The sequence below is a fragment of the Anopheles coustani genome, chromosome 3, assembly GCF_943734705.1.
Source record: "Anopheles coustani chromosome 3, idAnoCousDA_361_x.2, whole genome shotgun sequence".
Taxonomy (NCBI): Eukaryota; Metazoa; Arthropoda; class Insecta; order Diptera; family Culicidae; genus Anopheles; species Anopheles coustani.
This window is the reverse complement of record NC_071288.1, coordinates 78,655,944-78,675,880: the sequence shown is the minus strand read 5'-3', so window position 1 is coordinate 78,675,880 and position 19,937 is coordinate 78,655,944. Positions and strand designations below refer to the sequence as shown.

Below are 19,937 nucleotides of genomic sequence, written 5' to 3'. Positions count from 1 at the left end.
GGTACCGGAATTAGCATATCCCGAAAGCAGAGGAAGGGAACCGACCAGAACCAGAACGAAGCTAGATCAAAGCTCGACTTCCTCTTCTTCCGCGGAGGCGCGACGTGGACTCGACAACTGAGCCCATCCATACGACGACCAACCGCAGTGGCCAACCAACTTCAAACAGTGCGCCCGAACAGTCGCGTAACTAATTCCACCGAAATACGGAAACCCACGCAGTTCCAGGCGGAAACGGATCGGCGTCGGAGATCATCCGTGACCCATCGCCGCCGTGTGTTGTACCATATGTTGTACCAGAACTGGCGAACAGCTAGCGATAGTGAGATGCGCCTCGCACAAAAACGGCTCTGATCGTGAACGGTCCCTTCAGGCGCACGTCGATGATCAGCGTCACGTTCCGCGATCCAACAAGAGGATCAGTCTCGAGGTTTGGGACACGTTCCAACGGTGCCGCCTGTAGGCGTTTGCATCTCTTGTGCAATTCTCGAAAAAATATAGTAGAATAAAGTAAGCTTGACAAGTAAGCGTATCATCACGCGATAAGACAGCACGCCGCAGTAAAAACACCCAACCGGTCGAGGGCTCGCCTCTTGGGTCGGATGTTGTCTTTGGCCATTTTTAGAACACCTTCCACAACCGGCTTTCCCTCTCCGGCGCCCTGACGTCCATACACGCCATATAGCAGCACCCGTTCCCAATTCGCTGCTGATAGGAAATTGGTGGACCGACGTGTTTGCTGCCCGGTTGTTTACGACTTTCATACTCGCGCTGTACATCGTAGGATGCGCTGACGCAGAAGTGCTACGGGGGGAAGCAAAAAAAAACATACAAAGCAGCTCGTAAACAGAGCTCGACGCAGCAGGCCTCGTTAATAATTAAATTTTGATTTCGTTTTTGCCCTCTTGTTTTTTTTTGCTTTTGACGTTTGACGCGAGGTAAAAACGTAAATAAATGAATACGAAAACACCGTAATGTCAAATTATTGTAGCCACACAACAAAATCCTATCGCGACCTGGCGATCTCCTATCGATGGTGTGTGCATGTTTGTTCCAAAATGGAACACACAGCACACGCTTCGGGTACGATTTTTAATGCACAATGTTTTTTCCCCCCCAAATGACCTGCCCCGGTTCGTCCATTTTGCAAGTACTTTTGGCTTTTTTCACCCCTTATCTGTACCTTGCTCGGGAGTATGACATGAGCTCGGAAAATTGACAGTTTTTACAGCCGAAGAACAAAACACGATACAAAAAAACCGAACGAAATTCAACTCGATGGGGCCGAAATGGACACTGGTGTGGCCCAACCTGTTTGGCACACAGCTGACCGGTACGGGGACCAACGTCGCCCACGGTGTGACGACCGGTTTTTTGGGGACGACCAAAAAAAATGGACAAGAAAACCGCCTCTTCCGGTCCGGGAGAAGAACGAACACCATGCAAAAATGGCAAAACGGGTGAAGTAGGGCTTCGGGTGCTGGGAAGAAGAATTTTGCAGGAGAAAACAACCTGTGTCCTGGTCATGCTCTGCCGGAGTGCATCTGCAGTGTGCAATTTTCCCAGCGCCAACAAACAAGTGTCGGTATTTTATTTTTTTCACACACGCCGTCGAACGGAAGAAAACAAACGGAGGAATTTCTCGTTCAAACATTGCTGTCAACAGGGCGAGGGGCCCGGGAGAATGCGGGCAGTAGCAATAATCAAACAAAAAACTTACACCGAAATGGACGTTAAAAAATAAAGTATAATATACCCGATTTATATGAACGTTTTTATAGCCGTCATATTAGCCTCCGGCCCGGGACGTTCGCCCCCGGTGTATTGCGCTTTCGACAGGTTTTTTGGACAATTTCGGCCAGCAATTAGTTCTTTCCTCGGAAAGAAGCCCTGGTGGAAAAGGGTTACCGGATAAACACACATACGCTTGCAGGTCTGGTTTTTCCCCGTCGAACGGTGAGATAGGCCGGCATTCGGTTTAGTGCACCTTATATACAATGTAAGTCTGGTCGTCTTTGGTTCCTTTTCTTTACAACCGAAAACAGACCGAAAAGCCAAAGTCTAGAAATGGAAGAGGCATCATCATTGGGAGGGCAAATAGTTTGACCGGGCCCGTTTTATAACCGGCACTGCACCGGAACATGCACAGACACACACACACTCACAGAAAGCCTGTGTTGCGCCTTGTCCACCACCCTTTCTCCACCACCGGAGTTACAGCTGAGTGCAGCTCACCTTCAAAATGCACGGGGCACAAAACGGCTGTCAATGTAAAGTCATAAGTTACTAACAGCTCGCGCGGAATGACTGCACACGCTGTACCGGGGGACCCGGTACTTTACCTCTTTGCTCAACCCTTTCCCATGGCCGGCGTACCCCGGAAGAGGGAAGTTTATATTGCGTTCCTTCCCAGCGTAGGGACCTGGTCGGGGAAAATGCAATTGTCGTATGGAAATACAGTTTTATAGGTCGAAGCTAATAAAATAATTTCGAAACAGTGTTTTACTGTGGCCACTATCAGCCCGCACTACATTGGCAACCGAAAGGGCGACGGAGGATAAGAGATACCCAAAGTATCGCGAGTCTTTAATTCCAGTCGATCCGGTCATTACGATGTCTCGACGATGACCGATTAGTTCTAATAGCTTTCGTCATTAGGCAGAAGCGCGCTGGAAGTTGCTGGATTGTGTGTTCAACCTTTTGGGTTTTGTGCTATGTTTTAAGCTATGCGCGTTTGCAAGCCCTGATGCCCAAAAACCAAAAGGTGAGAAGGATAAGTTCGGAAAGTACACAAACATGTTTTATGGCAGCTTCTTCGTTTTTTACGAGCCCAACCAGACTTCGTTTATTGGGTTTTGGGTGCCCGATATCGTACGGAACGTCTCGCCGGTTTGGTTTTTTTTTTGGGAAATGTTCCAATGTAAAACTTTTGTCACGTTGAGTCTCGTTTAAATTATTATAGCTGCATTTGTTGCGTTTAGGCCTGCATTAAAATCCATCAATAAACGTTACCCTAAATTATTCAGAGCAAATAAAACCGTACGTGTAAATAAAAATACACAAAAAGTGCAATTCAATTGCAAATGAACCCAGTAGTAATAAATCTGTTCTTTCAAAACGGATTTTGTAAACTCGTACGGAATTACTCCACGGTGGTGAGTAAATTTAGCCTATGGTACCGAAATAATATTTGAATTGAAAATAAACCAAAAAAGCGTTCTAGACACATATTTAAATGTCCAGCCCTGCTTTTAGCATTTGATCTTAGATGTTACTGATGGTAAGACAGAACTTTCATCATCCATTGATCATTTGATGCATGATGTGCGATTTGATTGCGAAATTGTTATATTCAACTCTACATTTAAGTACGGAGTGTAAAACGTAGTTGTTACATGGATCTTAAACGAGGAATAGCTGTTGCAAGTAAATTAATAATGTTTCTGCTATAATTTGTCATAGATGAGTCAATTCAACAGTGGATTTAAACATAATTGCACGAAAATACTATTATTATAAGCTCTTTTTTTAATTCTGACCTTTGTGTATTGATAAGAAATGCATGAAAATTTTTTAATCAGGCAATAACAAAGTGTAAAGACAAACATGTCTTGGAGAGGATCATTTATGGAGGTGCCAGATCATTATGAAAAATTTAATGCCAACTTGACACAGTCGATTTGATCTCCTGGAAGAAGAATCCCTAGTCGACCGGTGCCAACTGCTAATCCGGCCAATGAGTCATCTCCTCGATGGGTGTTATGGCATTCGCATGCTTTTGCCCACCATTTTTTTTTTTTTTGCCAGCGGCATTTGTGCCGGTATCGGTTGCCGGTCGGGCCGGGTGTCTTCTTGTTTTCGATGAAAAAAAAAACACACACACAAAAACCAGCCCGTCAAGCCGCGCGGTGATGAGGCGCTTTATTCGTGCGTTACCGTCACGTAGCGCCGAGCAGGGCGAGCGGTTTTCCACGTCCCAACGCCAGCAAACCGGAACGGGCGAAACCGAAAAACCGAACCGGAGGATGGCCAAGTGGAAAATCGTGTCGGGCGGACGGTGGCGTGAAGGGGGTGATGGGGGAGCATTTCAATTGCAGGAAGCACAGTTTTGGAAGCGAAAGAAAAACAACAGTTACACTACACGCACAAAATGCTTGTCAAATGGCTCGTGGAGCAGCAAATCGTCGAGGAAGTGGAACGTGTGTCGTTCGTGCGTGTGTGTGGGTTGCGGAAGAGAGGAAAAGAAAAACTAGAGGTACGTTGCGTAAAGGTGGAGGGAAAACGATCAACGGACGTAAAAGGCCAAAACTAAACGGACGATAAAAACGCATAAATAAAACAAACAATTCTAATATCGCTCGTCCGTAGGAAACTCCGTGGTGAATTAAATTATAAAACGCAGCTCGTATACATATCTAAACCTTGACGAATGAACGAATCATTAATCGCGAGAAGAATTCTAAAAATGCAGCATATATTCACATATGAGACGCTGGTTCAACGCATGGCACAGGGTTGAAACCGTGTTGGTAAAAACCTGCAAATTCATGAAAACCTGTGGAAGGAACATCGGATGGCATATCATATCATCATCTGGAAAGCATTTCATCAGTGTGCTGCCATGTGGACACGCCGGGAACGGAACGGGGAAAAGGATGATGAAATATGTTATCGAATGATATCTCGGAGTGGAGGAAAATTGTTGCATCAGAAATCACGAAGCAGGAATACGTTATCGTCGCTGAAACACCTTCACCAAGCAATGGGTTTTCTTTTTGCTGCCTTACGCACTTCACTCTTTTTTCTTATCTGTAGAATCGTGTCTTCTTTCATTTCTAAACATTCCCGTTCTTAACTGTTCGGTTATTTTTAGACACTAAAACTGTTCCTATGTTTTTGATAGCGCTTTTTTCGATAAACACGAATTATGAAATTAATACGTCAGAATGAGTTGAATGTTGAGATTCTATCTCATTTTTCAAGTTTACTCCGAAGTTTCATTTTAAAACGATTCTTATTGACAATTTTATGAATTCATTGACTCTTGGGCCAAAGAGCCTATTTACACTTTTCTCTTTTTGTGATTTGATTCACTTTACTTCATTAGAATTATTTTATAATAGAAAATTGCACCCATAAGACTTCGTTGTCTTTTTCAACTTATTCGAACTTCTATCCAAACCTGCCAGATTAGCAAGAATGTTTTGAAATGTAATACAAAAAAGTCCTGTCCACCATATTTTGGATCACATTTTCTCTTCTATTCTCGGTTATTAGAAATGGAATCAAAACGTTCTTTGCCACTCAACACATCATAAACGATTTTGCCCTTGAAGATGAAATCATCAACTTGTTTCTACGCTACCTAATGGCATCTTTCCTTTCCCGACGAATAATTTTCTGTGTGTTTGATAACTCCGACGTGGAACTCGTAAAAAATCTTATTAAAAAAACACACACACTGCCCCAAATGGTGCGCCATAAAAAAACCACCCCAAGCATGGTCGTAAAAAAAAATTAAGGAAAGACAAACAACTGAGCCCGGAGTGGCAAAGGCACGGTTTGGCACAAAACAGCGACCTGGTACAGTGGGAGAGGATAGGACACAGCACGACCGAACGATATGTGGGGGTTGTATAAATCTTATTTTTCTGTTCATATATTTTCACTACGCGAGACACATTTCCAGACAAAGGTAAGAAACTAAAAGAACACATCCATATAATCCGTCCGGGGGTCTGTGTTCAGGGATGGGTCGTTTGTACGGCTTTCCGGTCAAACCCCCGGGGCCGATGGGTAAGCATCAATGTGTTGGGTCCCCACATGTTACCGGTTGAGATTTGGTGGGGAAGAGAAAACCCTCACATCTCTTAAAAGCCAGCCAAGAAAAAAAAGGTTAGCCAAGACGGAAAAAAATATGCGGATTCCATCCGGGCACTATGGAAGGTTGTCATCTGGCGGATCTGCCTAGAACAGCCCCGGAACAATCTATCGGAGCCGGTTTTCATTCGCGAAACGGGTAGAGACGAGGAAGGTTTTGTGGCAAACAGCCTTCTTGGATCAGGTAAAGCACTATCACATCGTTTCTTAAGTTCCGTCTCGCCTATTTCGCTTGCCTATTTGAATGGCTCTTGCCAACACATCTGATAACAGCATCCGCAACTTTATTGCAGGGGCGCCAGTGCCAGAGGTCTCTAACGCCATTAGAGACCCCTGTTCATTATAATGACCCTCATCATGATCATCTTCCATCATCTACCATCGTCTTTGGCTTTCCTTCGACACTTTGTCGTCGTCGAGTGTCTCCGGGAGTCATTCGATTCGATTAGTGACTCCGATCGCTACTTGCTTTTAGGGGGTTTCTATTCTCTTTTGCTGCTTTGTTTTACCACCTAGACCTAACCTCGTGCACTTTTTTCGGTTCCCTTACCCCGTCGTGATGGGATGACGAAATTTTCCCAATAAACCAATTTTATTTGTCCTTACTTCGGCTACCCACGTTGGCATTATCCTGGGGGTTCATCTTTTCCCTAGAGATTTTTCTCTCCTTCTATCCAAGGCTATTCCTAATTCGCAAAGTACGGAAATTTCCATCCACTGAAACATTTTTACCTCTGGGCTCGGTTGAAGGGTAGTAAAAAGCGGCTGTGGCAAAAATGCCCATTTTTTTTTAAATTTCACTCCAAACGAAAATCAACTCGATCAGGAACCGGTCAAATCACCCGATCGAGCTAATGAATCGTGCCGGATGGAAATGGCTGTTTGTTCAGTAAAAAAATATAAAACACTTAATCCACTTCCGATAAACTCGGTTCACATGCAATGCGATTAGAGTGGATGAAAAACAAGAGTACTATCTTTTTCGGGATAAGATTAGATTTTGCAAGGTCATAACGAAAGCGTCCAACCTTTCCGGTCGGTCCATTTGGGCCATAAGTGGAACGAGGGCTGATAACAAAATAGCGGTTGGTGGTGGACACTGAACATTTCCCTTGCGAAGTTAAAATTTCATTTCGTTTTAAAATTACACAATTTACTCCACGGAATCTAAAAATACCCCATTTTGGCAAAAAAACACACACATGATCTACGCAGTAGAAAATAAGCGTTCCTAGAGCGAAAATCGATTGCGTAGTTAAAAATCAATGTTTTTAACCAACACACAGACGGAACACGAAATATCGTATGATATTTTTTCCACCAACCAGGAATGTCCAAGAAGTGACCATATCTTTAATTTTTTGTGTGTTGTGTCTTTTCTATGGCCTCCAATGGAACAAAAAAAAGTGGCGTGATCGATAAGATCTATTTTAAGCACTATTATAATACGTTCCATAGTCGATGTCGAATGCCATTATTGCAAAGGTGTTAGAGGTATAAAAAATCAGCACTTCTCCAATCGATGCGAAAGAGTTGCACGGATGATATGGGAAGCAAATTGCGCAAGAAAAAAGAAATCCTTATTATGCCCAAAACTGTGTTCGCCATAAAATTTAATAGACGCTTTGCGAATCGATTGACTTTTAAATTGCCAAAAGAAGGCAACAACCAAAGCAATAGCTCTAGCACAATACTCATGGGAAACGCTAAATTTCCTTTGTAATGCTCCACAAGGGAAGCCGATAAATTTTGACCAACTTCGATTCGGCAGAAGTAGCAAGAAAAAAATTAAAACAGAAAAGCAGGCGCCTGCTTTGAATGAAAGAAACAATACTCAATGGAGAAATTCGAAGAACTGAGGTAACCCTGCGCTATGTGGCGTTCCCTACGGCCGGAATCCCCTACTAAGCGGAAGGAATTCCCCTGTCACGTTTTTCACTAGAAATTAGCACTTTTTCACTGGAATTCACTAGCGCCTCGACCGGCACACCTGATGCGAGCATCCTCGTGCTTTTTGATCGGTTGTGCAAATTATAGGTACAGCACTCTGTTTTCCTCTCTTCCTATCACGTTCCTTGCGTATCACAGTCAACGGAATGGTTTTCTTTCGTCATCCGACAGGTGAACGTGCGCGTACTCTGAAGCTGCTGGTGCGATTTCTGATGCAACAAAACCGTTTTCTTTCCAAGATTCACTCGATAAAATATCACACATTTTTTTCCAGGGCTCGGTGGTGATGACCACCGGTAAGGGCTGATTTTTCGGAAACGGTTGCGGTGCACTAGAACACACTGTGGTTACTTTTTTATCTGGAGAAAGTTTCGGAAGCAAGTTCTATTTTTCGTGGCGTTCAGAGCTCCTCCTAGGAGAAATACTGCTGAACGCCAGGAAAATCTTTTTTCTCGCCCAGTTCACTTCGACCGTGCCGCTGCGCTCGCTGTGCCTGCTACGATGGAGGAATAGCGAAGGGGTTTTCTTTTCGTGGAAATGGAGGTCCAAATGGATGCTGGAAAATTTTGGAAACCGATAAATTTTCGATCGAAACGGGATAATTCTGCGGTTCAAAACGGCTGCCTAGCAGTAACGAGGACGAAAAACGCCTTGCTAGGCTTGTGCACTACAATAGTGCAGGCCTACTAGGGACAGGAACCAAAAAACAAAAAAAAAATAGGAAAAAGGCCTATCCAGGGCCTCCGCACGGGATCACAAAAAAGCACTTTTTTACGGGAAGAAGAACACTACCGGAGAGTAAAAAAGAAGCAGCGAGAGCGAGAACGGGCGAGGTGAACAAAGGAGAATCGACAGAACTCGAATGAGAAGAAGATGCCGATGATTGCCATCGCTATCCCACCGTGCCAGGAGGTTTCGCACTTCGTGCACACTTCGGCTCGCACGTAGGCACACGCACACACACGCACTGGCGATGGTATATAGCAGCTCGGTACATGCGAACACCCGGCATGCGGTGTTGGTGTGCGTGTGTGCGCGATGTGTGTGGATAAACGAGTGCGAGCGGTATGTACTCAATAAAAAAATCCCTTCGGCGTGTGCAAGAGCGAGAAAAAAAGTTATCAATTTTACATACGGAAAGAAGCGATGGGTGCGTGCCGAGGGGGCTCATCGCTACTGGAATTGCCTTCGCTATATTGTTACTAGAATCGGAAGAGCAGTGTATGGGCAGAGATAGTGGAAGGTAGCGAAAGAGGGTGGCCGAAGAAGGGAAGGTTTAGTATATTTAGCGGCTATATAGCATTTGGTATGGATTTCTGGATTGGTTATGCCCATCTCCTTTCTTCCACTGCATGGCCGTGTGCTTACCTTCTCCCTCTCACGCACACGATGATTCCTTCATCGATCAACTGTTCGCGCTGGTTCTGTTGCTTGTCGTTGATGGAGCTTGTAGGGGGGAGGCGTAGAGGGCTCCATCAAAGAGGGGACTATGAAGGCTCCCCGTTGTAACCGGACAATCTATGTACCGATCAAGCCCAGCAAACGCCCTGAGCTAGTGTTTGTGTTCTTTGTTCAAGTAATCGGTAATCGCGTTCGAAGAAGCCGGTTAACCGGTAACCGAGGCTTGTGGAGCCGGAAAGGGCGAGCCTGTGGTGATGGGGAAGCAAAGTATTGGGGGATCGCTTCGAGGGTGTGTGCGTGGATGGGGTGCGTTTCGTTGGGTTCGACAGGGTGGGAAATGGGTGGCGGTGTGCATACTGTTGTAAAGTCACGTAACCACTTTTGCACTCCGGTACGTGGTCGGGTAAACAGCACCACACCATCGACCCTCTTGCGTCCCGCTCTTCATCGTGCGCCATCGAAAAGTGCCTTTTCTACCGGGTGGTGGCGATGGTGTGCGTGTGGCGTGTACTATGTACGAGCGTTCGGTTCGTGTTCGGACGCGATCGGCGCTAGTGTGCGACCGGCGGTGCGCGTGTGTTGGTTTAGATTATAAATAGGAGACTCGTTGCCGGCCGGGTTAGTTAGGTTCTTTCAATTGATCAAGCAACATCTCGTTACATGCTAGAAGCGCCAAGAGACGGTCGCACAGCAAGTGGCACACACTACACAGTACAGCCAAGCCAATAACAGCAACCGTAGAGAAAGCAAGAAAAACGCGAAGTAACAGACCGAGATAGCGAGATACGGAGAGAGCGTGTATGCAAGTAGTACCGAGCAAACTCTGTGTGCAAGCGCAAACGCCTAGCTTTTTTGACGTTCAATCAAGTTCGCAAGGAGAAGCAAAAGGGACCGAAGTCGTCCCCCAAAGTAGCGAGCCTTTACGGAATCCCAGCGCAAGAGCAAGTTTTTCGTTCGTGTTACTATATTAGTATCCGGAGAAAAAAAAACGCAAGTTATTCAAGAGCAGCCGCCAGAGCCAACTTGTGTCCGGAAAATCTCTTTTCGCCCGGAACTAAGGAAGAGACTTGTATTAGGCGTTGATGTTTGACGTGCACCAGGTACAAGGACACACGGTACAGAGGCGAAAGCGCAAAAGAAGCCGTAGTTAGTGGTGCTTTTTGGCCGGAAAATCAGCAGTTTGTGGCAGTTGTGTGAACGGAAAGCAAGTTTCGTTTCGTTTTCCTCATTTTCGCGGTTTCGTTGCGATATTCGTGCGGTAGTGGCACTCCAGAAGTACGCCCGAAGGTAGCGGAAAATGAACGTACGGAAAGCCAGCTGAGACGAGTAAAACGAGTAAAAATCCGAGTGAGCCATCCTAGCAATCCAAGAAGGCTAGCGAAAGCGACGGTCATTAAAAAGTGATAATCAAGTGCTGTGAAATTACAAATAATACATTTTAATCGATAAGAAGCATCATCCGCATTAACAACATCCCCGGCCGAGCGAAAACAAAAGGGAAAAGCAAGGAGCGCATCGAAGGAAAGTCGAAAATTGTCTCCGAATGCTGAACAAAGTATAAAGAAAAGAAATTCACCCTTATTCACACACAACGCTCTACGGTAACGCAGAGAAAGAATATAAGCTACACTTTAAGATTACTCGTAAGGATAACAAAAAGCCACAAGAGCAAAGCTGAAAAGTTCAAAGTAAGATAAAGTAAAAAAACCCGCTACGGAAGAGTTCAAGTACTCCGCGGACACTCCACCAGAAGGAAGTGTTTTCCAAACCAGTGTAATCAAGTTCTAGTGAGTTTTCCCACGAACACACAAGCCAGCAGGCGGAAAACGTACGCAAAAGTCGCAGTTTTGTGTCAAGTGCGCTAGAAAATTTCGGAAAAAGTTTGTGCGTGCAAACACTCGGCCACTTCCGGCGATTTTCACGAGTGTAATTTATGAGTGCGAATTTGGCTGCAATTGACGAATTGGTTGAAGAGTTTCTGAAAATGGAACTCATCTCCGTGCCGCCGTATCCGGGCCAGCTGGGTTATCTAGGATCGACAAAAGTCAACGGTAAGTAATCGATGGAAAAGTGTCTGCAAAGAGGCGGGGGAGTAGGAGCGAGATTTTCCCTCATTAGAGACGTGAAAAAACATGAAAAAATATGAACCATGCCAGCATCCGTTCGGAAGCGACGGACTGAGAAACAACGCCTTTTGGGGTGGTGTGATTGGTTTTTATTTTTCTTCCAGTTTTTGACATTGGTCCTCCTTTCGGTCTCCAAAACTTTCGGGAGCAGACTTCTCTTTTCGGTCATTCTGCGAAGGGCTCTCTCTTTCTCCTCGTATGGAGAAGATGTATATTTTTTTGTTAAATCTTTCTGCACCTTCTCTCCATCTCTTGGAGGGTTGCTGCATCTGTTTTTGATCCTTCTGACGTTCCGGGAATGTGTTTTTGACAGTTCGTTTTGGTAGGCCTTCGAGTTGTGTTACGTCAAATCAGTTTCGTTACGGAGTAAATCCGGATAATTCGTGTTTTAAATCACAGCAAACTGTGTGTATGTGTGTGTATAGGTGTATGAGCCGAGCCCATTGATTTTTTTGTATGGCCTGCTGAAAAATAGCAGCAGCACGTGCAAAACCGTGAATTTAATCGCACGCATCGTCGCGTGTAGAGCATGCGTTTCAGTTTTTCTTCCCGTGGTTAGTATGTGCCAATGCGAAAACGCGATTTTTGTAACACTCCAACCGCACGTCCTCGGTTGGTACGCGAGAGAAGAAGTGTCGGATTTGATGTTTCGCTGTTGCTAAGTGAACTTTCTCGAAGCGTTAGTCGTTTAGGGTCGAAACAGCGAGGAAGAGCAGAGCGAGAGAAGGAGAGAGAGAGAGAGAGAGAGGAACCGGCAAACGGCACAGCTGGTAGTTATGTGTGTGTGTTTGTGTTCCACCCAACATTTCTCCCCCACCCCCACTGCGGTGAGCGAAATGGCACATCTATTGCCGATCGTGTCTCACTCGGTAGGAAAAGCAGGCCCCATCATCGACCCGGTTTTGTGAACCGGTTTGCGGTCGAGAAAGAGCGCGCGAGAGGGAGCATGGGAGCGCGAGTGAGAAAGAGCAACTTTACCGATCATCTGTGCGGCTCATCTCACGCACACCGTCTCGCATGCGGGCTGTTATATAGACGAACAGCTGATCTGAGCAGATTTTCCGTTACTTTGGTATCCTCTCTTCTTTCACATCAACGGGCTCTCCCTCTCTCGCTCACCCCTTCGTGTGCCTGTGGTGCCCCGCTTCCACCGCTGTCAGCACACGTTACCACTTGCGGCGCCCTTCTGCTTGGCTCACACTCTGTCACTCGCTTTCGAACCGTCGGACGGGCAACATCAGCAGCTTCTTCTCTCTCCTTGGCGTCCGGGAATTAAAGTATTTTTTTTCTTCTTCAATCTAGTCTCTTTCCATTTTTTCTCAATTTTTCCCACTTTGCCCTTGTGCATATAAGCTTTTCTAGTGCTTTCTTGGCCAACCGAGAAAGATACAGCGAGAGAGAAATTTTTTATTGTTTTATCTTTATAAAATAAAATTGTCTTTTAACATCTTGTTGCAATAATTTTCCTCCAAAACATTGGTTGTTGTGCGTTGTTCGTTCGATTGTTCCAGCGGTAGTTTTTATATTCTGTTCGTTGTTAAAGTTAAAACTTCTTCGGTTGTTACGCTTTTGAAAGCAACTTCGTACGAATGTACATACGTAGGTATCTTTTCTTAAAGTTTCATTTGGTTTAGATTTTATTTTTTTTTATTCCCAAGAACGTAAGAGGCAAATATCTTCGACCAAAGATCGATTTTTCAAGTAGTAGGAAAAGGAAGCAGCGAACGCTAAGGAGAAGTGGGGTGGACAAGCGCAGAGACGGGAACAGCTGTTCGTTCCACTTTTTTCCGCCAATCGATAAAATGGTTTCGTTTTCATTTCAACCAACACCACCACCATTCCCTCGCTAGCCGTTTTTCTCCGGTCGTTGGTTGATTAACCCTGCTCCTCTCGCGCTGGGAAGGAGGGAGCGAAAGAGCGAGCGAGGTGCGCCGAACCACGGTGTGTGGAGCGCGTGAAAACTCTGCCGGGGAGATTCGCTCCGGCTGGGTTTTCCGGCATGGTGGTGGCTCTCTTTGCTTCGGTGGAGCCTTCAACGCGTTCGCTCGCTGGCAAACTTCTTGTGTGCGTGCCGTGTACAGCTGGTGGCTCCAGCTGAGCGTTGCGTTAGTGTGTGGGAGCCTGGTTCGAAAAATCGATGAATTTTCCTCCTCCATCGTCGGGAAAAAGAGAGTGCGACTGAGAGAGTGAGATGATGGGAAAAAAGAGTACGTGCGTACGTGGAAGAAAGCTGAGGGAAAATCGATTCTGACGTGGCCACCAGAATTAAAGAAAAAACACTTTTCCATAATGTAGCAATTTTTTAATAATGTTTTCTCCTTTTTTGTTTCGCCCTTTTTCAACCTTAGATTTCCGAACACCGTTGATGCCAATCCAGGCCAATAGTAACAAAAATTCTAATCAAAGCCAACGCCATCAAAGTCAGCAGCAGCAACAGCAGCAGCAGACGCAAAGTCAGCTCGTGCAGCAGCAGCAGCAGCAGCAGCAGGCGAATCAGCAACAGCTGCTGCAGCAGCAGCAGCATCAGCTGCAGCAACAGCAGCAGCAGCGAAGTCATCACACCAGTAGCCATCATAATCACCACCACAATAGCGCCAGTGGCCACCATTACCACCACCACCACCACCATCACCACCATCAGGCCAGCAGCGAGAACCAGTATCCGCTGGAGCCGGCCACGATAGCGCTGACTGCCTCGCCGCACGAGGATGCCCTCCAGAAGCTGACCCAGCGGCTCGAGAGCGAGCTGCGCATCGCCAAGCGGCAGCATCTGGCCTGCACGGAGGTGCTGCTGCCGGCCGATCTCCTCCCGAGGATATCGTCCCAGATGTTCGAGCTGTCCGAGAAGGAACCCTGCGGCATTCGCGGCTGCACGATCTACATCGAGTTCGAGGACGAGCCCGACAACACTCGGTAAGTGTGGCTTTCGAAACTGCTGTGTGCCTCTTCCTTCCATCATCTGCCGCTCTCCGAAGTGCGTCCTCCATCTGAGCATGCTTGTCTAACTAACGATTCTCTATCATTTCGATTCTTTTCCGCAGGCGGATTGCGACCATGAAGACCGATCCCAACACGGTTTCGACGTTCGAGCTTTACCTTACGCTCAAACAGGACCGACGAGGATGGACCTCGATTTTGCCACAGTTTTTAAAGTAAGTATATCCTCATATACAGCTAGCTATATCTATCTACAATAGTTTTCCTTCGTCTGAATCGTTGACTTATTTTTCATGTGTGGCTAACCTTTTCGCCTTTCTTTCTGTTGTTTTTCTCTTCCTCGTTTAGAAATCTGGCCCGTGGCAGTACAATCATGATCAGTCCTGAGTTTGTGCTGACGAAGAACAAGCTCTACCACGCTTACTCCGACTAAGTTTGCTTCGGTTTCTCAGAAACCCCCTTTCCAAACCTCCACACCCACCCTTTCAATCCCCCCTTCCCCACCGCCTTCTCTCGATGGAAGGGAAGGGATGGCGTGTCCCGAGCTAAGGGAGAGAGGACAAGGATTTACTTTCTCGTCGAATCACCCGGTTCCGGATCGTCCCCTTTGCCCGTAAGATGGGAGAAGGCAACAAAAAAAATCAAACGCTCATCAGGCGAGTGTGTTTCTCACCACCCACCGTACCCACCTCAACCACACTGCGCGTGACTACCGGGTGCACCCCCTTTTTTGGGCGGTGGACGCTACGCGGGGGGTAGGTGGTGGTGTTGGTGGTCGTGATCGTTGATCGAGAGTGGACGACCAAGTCAGCAGAGAGAGAGAAAGGCAGCGGGGATTAAACCAAATGGAAAAGCCACGACCAGCAGAGGCCAGCAAGCGCCGCCGCATCGGAAGAAAATGCAGTCGAATGCATTTGATGTTTGTGTGTGGAAAAGCCGATATAAAATCTCCCTTGCCGATGGGTGTGTGGTGCATATGTTTTTGGTTTAGTTGGCCGCCGCCACGGAACTGTGATTATGTGATTGTTCGAATAGCAAGCGAGTTTGTTAGTGTGCAAGCATATGATGAAAGATGTGGATGGACAGTTCTCCTTCCGACATCCTCCTCAGAAATGGACGTTCGTATGAAGCAAACGGAAAGTAATGAACGTTCAAGCGGCCATAGTGCGCGTGCATATTAATGATGATGATTCGTGTGACAAGTTGTGTGAAATGCGAATTGGCAACAACGGCAAGAAGAAAAAAAAGATCAAAAGTTAAAGTGTGCTCCCAGAGAAAGCGGATCCTGCGGAACCTTCGGCACCGTCAGGGAGGAAGCTTCCTGGCCATGGAATAACATCTCCGGAGCGGCACAGTGTCCTTTTTGTGTCCTGTCATCGAGGAGAAGAGGAAGACACCCGCCAGCAGAAGCGCAGCGCACAATGCTCTCCACATCAACGGAAGCTGTCACATTCCTTCATCTCGTCGCCACGTTCTTCAGTCATCAACTGTCATCGTCCGGTTCCGGTTGCGTCGTCCTCTCGCCCTACGACACACCACACAACGCCGACCCTCCCACACCAGCGCCTCTTCTCTCAGGCGAGGCACACGACAGTCTCGACTCTCCACCAGGGCCAGAAGGAGAAGAAGGACCCCCGGGGACGACCTACTGCTGTGTGCCCGTCGGGTGTCCGGTGCTGCGTGCGTGTGTGCGTGCGTGCGTGCGTGAGTGAGTGTGCGTTTAGCAGCAAGGTAGGAAAAAGCGAATTGTCTTTTTTCACTTGTGTCCTACGATACAAAAGGATTTAATGAGAAGAGGAAGGAAACAAATTACTATATTAAACATATTAAAACTAATAATAATGATGCTAGGGCACGCATCATACAAAAAAAGGAGAAAATACGGGAGGTTACAAAATTTTTGCAAACAACACACTACTTTTTAAGTATTTTATAAATATTTAAAAGAAAAAAAAACTCGACAAAAGATACAAACGGGAAAAGGAAGCAAGAGAGCGGTCAAACACACAGCGATTGGTAAGCAGCAGAAGCATTAAACGAGCAAAAAAAACCCAAGTGATGATAATTGTGTAACACAAAGCCGGAATGCTATAAGTATGAACAACAAACTAGAAACGAAGCAAACGTTAAAAAGGAAGGTAAGAGCCAAGCGATAAGAATAAGGATGATAGCACGGAAGGCGAACGAAATGAGTGAAGCAGTGAGGGGAGAAGAGAAAAACAAATTCTACACGTAAGAGCATACAAACACAATACAAACTAATAAGTAGTAGACAGCAAACAAATTTTTACTGAAACAATATAAGTAAACCAACAAACAACAAGCAAACAACACACTTCACGCGCGACAGTGTAAGAACAGCATAGACACACTCACACACACTCACACACAGATAAACTCTACGGTAAAGAACGACCCGACTGGAACGTCGCGTTTGGTGGAAACGCCTGCGTGTGTGTTGCGAGAGCTGCTGAGGAAAAGCGGAAGTGGAAGCAGGGAGCAACCTACAAGATGCATGCGGTAAGAAAATCTTTTCGGATAGGATTTTTCTTCTGTATATTTATTATACATATTTTTTTTTCGTTGATTAGTTTCTCTTTCTCGAAATTGGTTTTAAGCTAAATATACATATTTTTGCTTCGTTTAATTAATCTCTTCAGCCAAACTTTCTAGGGAGTTTGCGGTGAGGAAGGATAGGATCTTGATTGCGCGGTAATGTTTATACGTTAATGTTATTCGAAATATGACGAATCTTCCTTTTCTTCCATCCGGTGGAACCACACAGTGCAAGTTCTTCGGGGGGAAGATAGGACGAGGAAGAAGTGATTCTCATAAAGAAATTGTTTTTGGCTCATCAAGCAGTTTGCATTTGTCTTTTATTGTTGCGTGTTCAGCAAGTTCACAGCAATACACCCTTGGCGTAGGTTGAACCGCGCGCGATAGAAAAGGGAGGAAGTTAGATTATCGAGAGTTTGGAATAAGAAGAAGGAGTGTAATAGAGTGTGAGGATCGATCGAGCTGAAGGTATTTTCGAATGTTGTTTGTTTGGTTCAAAAAAGTAATATAGTTTTTAAACTCTTCTAATTGTGAACGATTTTGTGATGATTTCCTAGTGATTTTCCAATTTTCCTCTTACATTTCGACCGGAATCCACCCATCCGCCCAGGGGCACACTCTGCCCCCGGGCGGCCCCTTTTTAATTCCGGTCGGTAAGTGATCTCTCCCGTGAAGCCTGGCAGCGCGTTAGCGTGGAGTGGTGGAGGCAACGCCCGATGGCCGAGGAGAAAATGCGTTAGGGAAGACCGATAGCGAGGGAGAAAGGATCGTTAATTTTTAAATTGTGTAGGGCAGTGTGTTACAACAAATTGTGAAACGCTACGTTATGTTCATCTTCCGTTTGAACGTGGAAATAAGTGGCAAAAGGGTTCGAAAAAGAAGACGATAACTCGAGAAAACGAACACAACATAACACATGAGAGCCAAGAGCAGCAGAAAATCGGTTGCGTTTTAGGATTTTCAATTTTTTCAACGAAAGCATTGCGTTACAAAAGCAAACACATAAAAACAAAATAAACATATAGCAAACGCAGCTTTGCTTTACTTGTGATTGACGAATACAAAACAAAGTGTGAAAACAAAAAAGGTAACCAGACACACACACACGAAGATTGGAGTTCGCCTTGTCTATAATATAGTCTCCCCCTGATTTGCGTGACAGGCGAAGAAGAAAAAGTGATGCGCATTTTCATCCATTCAAAGGTAGTGCTAAAACTACTATCGAATACTGTAAAACATGAAAAAAAATCGTTAAGTAACAACAACAAAAAAAAAAGAAACAAAACAAACAATTCAAACGATACAAACTAATTTTAAGGCACAGAGCGCGCGCGACATGTTGAGCGTGAAAAACATGTTTTTTCCATCTTTTCGGATTTTTCTGTTATGTTTTTGGCAACGAAAGCAGAGAGAATGCGAGAAGCGTAATTTTAAACCGAGCGGTATTTTTCGTAAGCTAGAATTTCCATTTTTGAAATTTTCTCATTTTCTCCCCTTCCTCTGTCCTGCGTATAAGCAGTTTAAAATTACAATTCGTGTTTGTTTTGCCCTAGTGCGGTGCCCTTCTTTGGCCTTTTCCACCTTTTTTCCATCTGTCCTTCGAGTTACTTCTATTTGTCGTTTCTTTTTCCAAAAGTGTTTCCCTTTGGTGATAAATGTGTAAAACGAAAACGAAAAAAAAAGTTAAATTTGGTTGATTATGTTTGTTTGTTTCGAATTGGAATGATTGGTACATGGCAGTTCCTACTTTCGATGGAAAAGAAACGAATTAAAAAACAAAAAGAATACAACTCAGTATAAAATAACTCGATAAGAACAATGTATTGTAATGTGAAAAAAGGACAAAAATCAAAATATCTCTAACGTGGATAAACTTGTTTTGCAAAACATTGGAGAAATGGTTAAAAATACGCGCAGTCGAAGGAGAAGCAAAAAAAACACAAAAAAAGAAATAACAGAAAATGAAGAAAATGGTACGAATTAACATGATAAGGATAACGAGATATATTGCAGGCGACGGAAGTGAATGGCGGACGGTAAAGGAGGGAGTTCTGAATATAGGTAAGCCGCGGAAGTCAGGAAGCCGATAATAAAGCATTTGTGAGTAAAGGGACGGAAAGGAGAACAAGCAGTCGGATGAGACATCTACAAGAAAACACACACAGTTGCAAACACACTCTCACACCGTACACATCTCACAGAACACACTTCTTAACATCCATACACAGTAAACACTCCTAAAAACAGTACACGGAAACCCCAACGTAGTGCCGATTCCTTCTGGCGAGGTAGCTCTTTTCCTCCTGTTCGTTTGTTTTTGAAACAAGAAAACAAATCATTGATCTTAAGCTTAAGCATTGAAGGGAAATATTTTTTGAAAATGTTTTTCCTTTTTCATTTTGTCAACTTTGTCTCTTTGTATAAATTATTCGATAGGAAGCAGAAGAGTAGAAGGAGAGGCCCCCGGCGAAGCGGGGCGAGGAGGAGGAGGAGAAGAATCATGCAAAAGAGACAAAAATGAAAACAAAAACGAACGAATAAGATAAGAACGATACAAAAGAAAGCAAAGATAAGATTGTGCGATTGATTGATGCGAAGGGTGTGTAAGGCACGGAGAAAGGCAAAGGATCGAAAAGGAAAGCAAAATGCAGTGTAAAATATGCATTCAGAAGTGAGGACCTGTGACCGAACGTTGGCGCAGGCAGGTAACGAAGAACTTGCAGAAAGGATAATGTGAAAGGAAAAGGATAAAACCGTTTCATTTGTGATATTTGAATTTACGAATTAAGGATAAAAATATCTTTCTTCTTTTTACTACTGCTACTATATTATTATAATTTTTTTTAACTTATGTGTAGTAACCTTTCCTTTTCTTCTGCAAGTTTTTTTTTCTGTTTTTTTTATTATTTGTGATCTCACTGTCTTTTGTTTTTAAGACATCAATAGTCGTAGAAGTTGTTTTTTTGAAGAAAAAATAAAACCCACATCAAATGAAAAATAATACTTCCCCGTTTTGTTTGTTTTACTCTGCAATTACATCTCTATACACCGAAAGGCTCATGGTCTTCTGCTTTGGTTTTTATTTTC

At 44.8% G+C, this 19,937-nt stretch overlaps 1 protein-coding gene across 2 annotated transcripts; it reads left to right on the top strand.

Annotated features, from left to right (window-relative positions):
- The first annotated feature begins 9,882 nt into the window (after nucleotides 1-9,882).
- On the top strand, nucleotides 9,883-18,863 carry LOC131259196 (protein charybde-like). 2 transcript variants are annotated; one of them, XM_058260636.1, is made up of 4 exons: nucleotides 9,883-11,282; nucleotides 13,706-14,270; nucleotides 14,399-14,509; nucleotides 14,643-18,863. In XM_058260636.1, exons 1-4 carry the CDS (start codon nucleotides 11,165-11,167, stop codon nucleotides 14,725-14,727), a joined length of 879 nt encoding a protein of 292 aa, XP_058116619.1. In that variant the 5' UTR covers nucleotides 9,883-11,164; the 3' UTR covers nucleotides 14,728-18,863. The 2 variants fall into 2 exon arrangements, with proteins under 2 accessions (XP_058116619.1, XP_058116620.1); XM_058260637.1 differs by lacking the exon at nucleotides 9,883-11,282 and adding an exon at nucleotides 11,786-11,911.
- The last annotated feature ends 1,074 nt before the right edge of the window (nucleotides 18,864-19,937 follow it).